We start from the raw sequence: 9,120 nt of genomic DNA on the forward strand, positions 1-9,120 counted from the left end.
ACATTATAAAACAACATAGTATTATGTGATAGTTTATTGAATGCTCCTACAAACCAAATGAATAAATATGATTATTTGCTATGTAAATGTATGAAGTAGAAGAGGTGGAACCTGGGCCGTGATCTTTGGTTGTTATGGGGTTAGAAACTGGATGTTGAGTGCTCACAGGTAACATGTTTTGAAGCTGATCTGAACCCAAAAGTTTGTCTGCAGTTGCTCCTGGACATAAATGTGCATCTGTGTGTGTTTGGTGCCTGGTATCAGAATACTGATTCATTCTGAATGTTGTATGCTGCACAGGAACTGGGTAGAGCAGTGGGAAAATTATTATCTATTACATCTTACACAAGCTCTCCTTTATAGCTTTCTCTTTAATTTTTTTTTTTTATCTCAGTATCTTGAATTTTTGCCCCTGTAGAAGTGCAGGGTGCTGAGTTGCAGCCAGCACCTGTCCTGTTACAATTTTGTTCTTAATGGTTTAAATTCACAAAGATTAGTAAGTGCTTCCAAAGTGATGTTGTGGGTTTGGGTGGAGACTCTGCCTTGAGGGATGGGGATTTGTAAATCAAAGAAGGAGAGGCAGGCACTGTGGTTTTGGGAAAGAATAAAGTATTTTCACACTGAAAGTGATTGGTTTTGTCACAATGAAAGAAGAGGACCTGCAGCAGGTAAAAAGAGATTATAATAAAGTCCTGAACAATAAGTGTGAGTGAAAGAAAGTGGCCTTTCTTCCTTGTTGTAGGGGAGCTTTGTGTGCATAACTCTCTGATTTTCAAGATGAGTGGCTGTAATTAAATCTCCCCCCCCCTTGCTCTGTATCTCCAGAACTGTCACTTGCAGTAACAAAACTGCACAGAATTCATAATGCAAATTGCCTTGCTTAAATTTCAGTGAGCGTGGACAAGAAATCTGCTATGCAAATCTGTTTAAATCCTATTTGTTCCTCAAATGAGAGGTTAAAAGAAGACACCTACTTACTTTCATTTTTCCTTTGTTGTCCCTATCTTTTAGTGGTTATTGGGAGCTCTCTGGCCTCTGCCATGGAGACTGAGCTTGGGGCTTAATGGGGTTTCTCAGTTCCTGTAGGACCCATCACAATTCTACACTTGAATTTGGAAATCTGAAATTACTTTCTTTCTATCAAAAGTGAATATTTACCCTACAAGCTTTCATTTCTTACTCACTCATATGTACTTTCCATTAAACGTGTCAGTGTTTAATATTGAGTTAAACAGAATTGCCATTTTATACGTGAAGTATAGAGAGAATAAAACATTTTTAAAAATTGAGTAAAGGTTTTTAATGCCTGTATAACTGTGAGATTCTAAACACTTTACCTCTTTCAGGTCCATAATGTTTCCTTTGCTTTTGAGCTGATGCAGGATGGAGGACTGAAGAAACCAAAGGCTCGCCCTGAAGGTATGGACATGCTTTAAACTGTGTATGAATACACAATAGCAGGTGCATTTCAAGTGCATTTGGAGACAGGAGCAGTGGTACCACAAAGTGGAGCTCTAAATGGACCCCCTGACAGTTTTCCAAAGGATTCATGGCCCGTGTCTGGGGTATATCCTTACCCGTGTTCCTTGTCTGGAATGGGTTCACTGAGGTGTCCAAGTCTGGCTTTAGTGAATCATTCAAGAGCTGCTCAGTGTTATATTATAAATTCAGATGGTGTTCTGCAAAACAGTCCAAGCAGAAAGCTTTTTATGGTCTAATTCTCATAATTCTTAGAGCCAGTGCTGGCTTGGGCTCCTGTGATCAGATTTCCATGCCAGATAACTGAAAGGCTTTTGAGGGTTTTTTTTTGGAGAACCAGGAGCAAACTATCTCCTTGATTTATGTGGACGTGGGAGTCAGATCTGAAACATGTAAAAACTGAGTTTTGCCTTTAAAGTCTCTGAAACTTGAAATGAATTAATGATGAGGTCTGCATTGTTGCTTGCACTAGGGATGAAAAGAGGAATTAAAACTTTATGACTGCTAAATGAGGGATTCTTATGCCTGGTGTTACAAACTGTGTGTGTTTTAGAAGCGTCCTCAGAACAAAGAAAAACGAGGAACCCCCAAGAAATGTTTACTCTGACTTAAAATGAGACAAAGTGGTGATAATAAATTGATTAACAAATAGTGGAGCTGCTTATAGTGGGGCAAAAGACAATATTAAATGCCTGTGTATCTTGTTTTAAATCTGGGGATGAAAGGTGCTGCTGAAGAATATTGTGAAACAAGACACTAACTTGGGAAGGTAAAGGTGTGTTCTGACTCTTGGAGCTCAGTCAGTGGGTGTGTGAGGAGAAAAGGAAGCTGGTGAAATAGGAATACACGGCCAGGGATGGCAGTTTGTTGAGTGGGAGGGTTAAGGAGATGCAACAGGAGACCAGGTAAGCTAGACAAGCCTTTTAGAGAGAGAAAAATGTTAAAAACCTAGGAGAAGACTGACTTAGTTTAAAGCTTGTCCTTTTTTATTTCATTTTGTTTTGTTGTCGTCATTTGAACCTAACAGAGGAGGCCACCTTCCCTATATCCTTACACTATCAGGAATGGCAGAACACTATAGCAGATCTTTTGTTTGCTCAAGACGAGGTGTGTAGATTCAATAAGCAGCAGAATATGTTTCAAGTGCTTTACTGATCAAAGATTTAATTATTAATAGAAGCTGGAGAGCCAAATGTGCTCACAGATCATTCCTTTTTGCTGCTGCAGGATGGACAGCCTCCTGTGTGTTTTCCTTGCCCTTTTGCATGTCCCCATTCCCAGCAGCAGTGGTTCCCAGCTGTTGGAGTGAGTGTGCTCCTGGGATGTCTGGGTGGCTGGAACTGCCTGTAAAACGGACTGTTGCTCTTGGAAAACTGCTCCTGTGGGAGAGGACAGTGACATCTTGGCTATGGCTTGCCACCAGAGTTTCATGGAATCCTGTCTTGACAGTCAGTACCGCCATGTATTTTGTGTTTCCTAAAACAATAACTCAGTTTGGTAGAGACTTTGAGGCTCTGCAAAAGATTCTGTGTGTGGTGTGCTTTGTTAATGCCCTGCTGATCCATTGTTTGTTCTGCAATAGCCTGGAAAACCTGTCAGGTACATCCATGTCCTTCAGCATGAATTGGACAGTAAATGCCTCTTGAATTGGAATCACTGCTTTCTGCAGTGCTTGCAAGAAAGAGGCCTTGTTAAATATTTACACCTGTCTTTGTACAGGTGTAAATAAAAATAGCAGCATGCACATCATCTCCCAGTCTCTGTTTTTCCAGCAAAATTCAGTAGATTGGGCCAGGAGCAGGAGTTGATGCTGAATTATTGCAGCAGGACTTGATGCTGAATTATTGCGGCAGGACTATGTTCTAGTGGATTAATTTATTAGCCTCTAATGAGGTTGTTAGGGAGTGTGAAAGTTTTAAATTAATGGAATATTTTAAACCGTTTTTATGATTTATGGCCACTTTCAGTTAACATTTTATTCATTGTTGTTGGCAGTGCTATGACTGTGCATGTTTTATCCTAAAATAAGAAACAGGAGGCTGGGAATATGCTTATTTTTGGGAATGCCTGTTAGACACTGATCAATAAGGAACACTGTAATAGCCCACACAGGGAGGATGCATCTCATACTCTGTACTCTTTAAGGCAGCAAACAAAATCATAACAAGGTCTGAAAGTTAGGAAAATGGCAAACTAGAATTACTACAGTGAAGGTAATTAACCTTCAGTCTGCATTGGCAAGGAATGGAGGTGGAATTTTCCCCACTGGAAGATGCATAAAAAGAAAATAAGAAAACATGCAATGTGTTCTTTCCTATGGCTAAATTTACATTTTAAATGCATCTCTGAGGGAACTGGGTCTTGGTACTGAGAATGCTGTGGTAGTGAGCAACTTTCTATTGTTCATGGAAAAATTAGAATTATGTTTCATTTTCAGTTATCCAGGTAGGACCTTTCTTTTTTCAGGGTCTGTGACTTCACAGCAGTTAGGATCTTTCTTTGGGGCAGGAGAATATTCTCTTACAAATGCAAACTAAAACTCATAAATGAAGTATGTAAAATAGTATAGGAAAAAGGGTAGAGAGAAAGTCTGAGAGGTTACTGAAAATCTCAGATGAAATGTGGGGGCTAGAGTGTTATCCAGTTCTCCCCCTTTTCTCTCCCTTTTCTCCCCCTTTTCTCCTCTCTTTCTCCTCCTCCTTTCTTACATATTGTATCCAGCCTTTCTTTCTACTCCTTCAACCTTCTCTGTTCTGTGCCTCCCCCCATAGTCCCTGGATTACATGTCTCTGGTATTTCTTGGGCATTTATTACAGTAATAGGATGGAACCTGTTCCCTGGCCTAGTGTGTTAAGAAAGGATATTAAATAATAGAAAGCTTTGAGTCTGCTGAGAACCCCTGCTTTGTTTATTCATGGTTTATATCCCTGCAGAGCTGTGGATGTGTGAGGTTTGGTACCTCAGGAGGTGTGTGGCTACTTGTTCGCTGCTCCTGTGGCCAGGGAAGTCACTGGTCATTTCCCAAAGCCTTTATTCCAGGTCTCTGACAGAATTAGACCTTCTCTGTAAACCAGTTTTAGATAGGGAAGGGAATTACCTTTCTTCTGTTTCCCAGAGAAGCTCCCTGTGACTGTAAGAACGTCATTTGGGACATTTGAAAGGCTTGACTTGGGGAGATCAGAACTCTGGGGAGTTTTCATTGCTGATTCCTCCAGCTCAGAGGTTTGGGGGCTTTTCTTCCTTTCAAATACAAATAGTATAGGAAAAAAGGTAGAGAGAAAGTCTGAGAGGTTACTGAAAATCTCAGATGAAATGTGGGGGTTAGAGTGTTATCCAGTTCTCCCCCCTTTCTTCCCCTTTCCTCCCCTCTTTCTCCTCCTCCTTTCTTATATGTTGTATCCAACCTTTCTTTCTATTCCTTCAGCCTTCTCTGTGCTGTGCCTCCCCCCATAGTCCCTTTACTATTTTTGTTCCTGACAAATGAGGGAAAACAAAATGCAGGATAAGGATTTTTCTCCTTTTCTCCCACAGATGTTGTCAACCTGGACCTGAAGTCTACCCTCAGGGTTCTGTACAACCTGTTCACCAAGTACAAGAACGTTGAGTGATCCTGGAAGTGATCCTGCTGAGGTCTCTTCATCCTTCAAGGCAGAAATGACCATAAACACGCCCTCTGCACGCCCCCCTTGTGCCTTATGCTCCACTTCATGCGTTCTTTCTGCACTTGGTGCGGTCTGTCTGTAGCTCTTTGTATGACAATTCCACTAAAAATAGTGCATGTGTATTCTCTACGTCACTTGAAAATGTGTAAGTATGTCACACTTTTACCAGAAGGTTGGATCTGTTGTTTGTTATAACCCACAAGTGTGCTTTTGATAAAGGAAATATACCACTAACTACTTTAATAAGCAGGGAAAACACAAGACCTTCCTCATGGCTGGAGACTCTTTGATTCTACACTAGGCTTTCTTTTGTACACTCCTTGGTTGCCACTGGCATTTGATGATTTTCCAGGCTTAAGTGTTAAGAATAGAAAATCAGCAGTGGGATTTATTTACAAGCTGAGCCTTTTCTGTTATATAAGGTTTCTCTTGGGTGGGTTGGGCTGAGGGGAATTAGGCACTACCTGAAGCTCATGGCAAAAGCTTCAGTTTTTGGGTTTTTTCACTTCATTCTACTCAGTGTTATTTCCACTCAGTGTTTACACAGAATAAGTCTTGTAATGGGATGACCGACTAACTTTTTAATGTCCATTTTTATTTTATCTCTTTTCTAGGAGAAATTTGGTTGCTAGAGCCACTGTTACCCATTCAGCTTCAGTCAGGCCAGTCAGGAACTGGTCAGACAGGCACAGACTGGATTAATGCATTTTGCCCCCAGTCCTTTCTGAAATAATGAGCTTGGCAGTCTAAAGGTTAATTCTTCATTTCACACAGAGAAGTTAAAGGGTCAGATTACTCCTGTTGGAGTTGTTGGCAGCTGTAGGGTTCTGGGGGTCAGGCTTTTATAAACAGGCAGGTTTGCTCTGCTCCATGAGCTCACTTGAATCCTGTCATAAGTAGGCATATTCTTCCCCTAAAAATGGATTTCTTACACCAAACATTATTTACCCTTGAACTCAGGTTCAAGAGGAACCACGATCTTTGAATGGTATAATTTTACAATTGGGATTTTCTCCTTCCCTCCTTAAACATTTTTTCATCTCAAAGGGAGAGAAATGGGCTTCTGCTGCTTTTGTTTCATATTTTTGGGTTCTGAGCTTTAGCATTTGAATTACTTGGGTCACCTCCCCTCACTCCTCTGAAACAAAGATGGAAGGAAGTTGCCCTTTCTTTGCATGAAAAATTCAGATCTCTTCTGCTGTGTAAGGTTCTCTGGGGAATCATTGCTTGCCTGTGCTTCAGGAAGGAACTGACCTCTCACTGTTTATACAGAGCCCAGAAAAATTGGACTTGGAGTTCAGATAGGGGCACTGAACTGCCATAACCCCAGCAGTTATTACAGAGGAGATTTACAGAGGTACCAGAGGCTCGTGGGTCAGCTCTCCTGGCAAGTTAAGGACATTGGTGTGAATTCTGTGCTGTGAAACAAGGGGATCACGAGGCTGGGAGGTGATTGAACTGAAAGGTCTCTCAAACTTTTAGTTTAATCCAGTGTTATCTGTGGGAAACAAACCTGTTAAAGAGTTGTCATTCCACCCACCTCCCTTCAGGTGATGTGGAAGGGCCAGTGCTGTTTATATTCTCTGAGTTGCTGGGAGAGATGTCCAGAGAGTCTAGTTTTTGAAACTGTGAGCAATATTAATATCAAAAGCAAACAGAAAATAGCAAGAAGAGATTGATAAGAGGGATTTGGCTTTGGGGATGGTTCTTTCTGAGATGGGATTGTACAGCTGGCATCTTCATGGCACGTGAGCAGACGTGCATGTACTGACAGGTTTTAGGAGTCTGTTTTGTTCAGTTCTGCATTTCTGGTCACTCTGCAGAACCCCGAGTCCCTCTGCTGCAGCCTGAGGCATTCCTTATGTGAACGTCCCTGTCAGCCAGGACTGCATCCTTATGTTGATGTCCCAGCCAGGGCTGCAGGCTGGATGCCCTGAGCAAGTTTGGGGAAGGTGTCAGACCACGTTCTGTTATGTTTTTAAGTCTGTTTGTAAACATTGCACAGGGAAAACACTCATTCCTTGGCTCCTTCCCACTCACTGTTCCTGCAGACACTGTATTTATTGTTAACAGGACTGTGAGCAGGGCAGATTTAATTGAACTGGAGCTTCATCCCAATGAGTCCAGTTTCCAGGAAGAGCAATGCAGGTAAAAGCTTCTCTGAACACCTGCTTTTGTCCTGCCTCTTTGTTACATGTGTGATGCTTCCTTTCCTCTCAAAAAGCCAAATCAACATGTTAAACGTGTTATTCATGATCTCTTTGTGTTACTGGGGTTTGACATTTGTTCTCTGGGTACCAGTGGGACAGATCTCAATCCTGTTGGGTTCACCTGGAGTGCTGGATGCTCTGCAGCTTCCACATTTGGAAGTACTTAATGAATGTCTGTCTTTTCCAGTCCATACAACTTGACTTTTAGGTGCATTTACTGGACATACTCAGTTCCACTGAGCTCTGTTACCACAGAAGAAGCTCAGACACTCCTCAGCTGCATTCTGGTTTCAAGATGAAAAACCAACAGTGGCAGATTTTTTTAATCACCTTAAACCTTAAAGGATTTCTTAGCCCTCTTCTCCACGTCCCAGTGCTTTCAGTATTAATGTATTTTTTAAGAGTCTTTTCTACTGTTTTTAACAGTGTTTACTCTGGATTTCTAACTACTAAAAACCAGCCTTGCAGATAAAATTCTGGACTTGTCACATGCTGGAGGCACCCAGCTCAGTGATAAGAGTTGTGTACTGTAAGCAAGTTACAATGCAATGCTATGTTTGCTAAAATTCACAGCAGGAGTGTTATGCATGGTTTGTGACAGTTGTACTATTTATTCAAATAAACAAATAATGATCACTATGTTTTCTCCATCTTTCGGACAAGTCTGTGGGAAGAACTTTTGAATGGTGAAGTTCAGCCATCGAGGATGGTCTGTGCTCACCTGGAAAAGCTGTGATCTCTGTTTCTGGCCCTGGTACAGATGATGAGATGGTGTGGGCAGCACAAATAACATCTTCTGTAGCTTTCTTCAGCTTTTTTTTTAATTATTATTATTGCTCAGCTACTGCATCTGATCAACTTGTTTACCTTTTTCCTTCCACAAGAGAAAAGCAACTGAATTACACTGTCTGATACCATTAGAAGGCTTGGGACCCAGTTCTTGCACATCAGTACAGGAGGGAATCCTGGCATGCCAGTTTGTGCCTACAGAGCTCTTGGGAAGCTCAGGGAAGTCTGGAGTGACACTGGAAATGTCTGTGTGCTTCCCTTTGCTCTGGTATGGAGAGAACATGGAGTGGTTCTCCAATGCTGCAGGGCTGTGTGGGGAAGCAGGAAAGTGCATTATGAGAACTTGTTGGTGGGACTGCTGTTGGTTCCTTGAATTGTTCTTCAGTGGCTATTTTTAAGCGGGGGCCAGGTGTGTGTGGGTGGGTGCGTGCATGGGATGTGCTTTGGGAATGTACAGAAACACTCAGGGTGGGGGGAGATGGGCAAGGAATCAGCTGCAGCTCCGATGCAGGATTTACCAGTCCTGTTCTGGAGAAGACTGGATGCTCCATGCACCGCAGGCAACATCAGTTTTTGGAGGAAAACAAGAGGGTTGTCCATCATGTGTTTTTCAGAATTGGTTTTTTAGTACTGACATCCCATTGTGAACGAGGCTCTCAAGAAAGAAGTCCTTTGTGTTGCTAGTTGAAGTGGGGAGAGACCTAGGAATTGTAATTCCCAGCAGTTGATTCTTCCTGCTCCCTCTGCCTGCTGATATGAAACTGGCTATGGCCAAAGTTCCCAACAGCATCTCCAACAATACCATCTGTTTGTTTTTCACTTACTACATGTTTAGACTGCAGAATGCACTTCTGTATAGGTGAGAAGGTTCTCTGGGTCTTTGCTAATTTGCTGCATTGTTGTGCTTGTTATCTGCTTAGAAAAGAGTTATGTTTGCCCCTTGCTTCAGGATTTTGGGTTAAGTTCTCAGTTACTAAGAA

General features: G+C 41.9%; 1 protein-coding gene across 4 annotated transcripts in view; it reads left to right on the forward strand.

Moving 5' to 3' along the window:
- The window catches only part of PARVB (parvin beta), a 50,603-nt gene extending 42,613 nt beyond the window's left edge, over positions 1–7,990 (forward strand). For all 4 annotated transcript variants that reach the window (XM_027693565.1, XM_027693568.1, XM_027693567.1 and 1 more), the window contains exons 12-13: positions 1,347–1,419; positions 5,011–7,990. In XM_027693565.1, the coding sequence (XP_027549366.1) occupies positions 1,347–1,419; positions 5,011–5,087 (150 nt within the window). In that variant the 3' untranslated portion in view covers positions 5,088–7,990. The remainder of the gene's footprint in view (positions 1–1,346; positions 1,420–5,010) is intronic.
- Positions 7,991–9,120: the final 1,130 nt, after the last annotated feature.

The sequence above is a fragment of the Neopelma chrysocephalum genome, unplaced genomic scaffold (genome assembly GCF_003984885.1).
Source record: "Neopelma chrysocephalum unplaced genomic scaffold, ASM398488v2 Primary Assembly neopelma1_92, whole genome shotgun sequence".
In the NCBI taxonomy this organism is placed as follows: domain Eukaryota; kingdom Metazoa; phylum Chordata; class Aves; order Passeriformes; family Pipridae; genus Neopelma; species Neopelma chrysocephalum.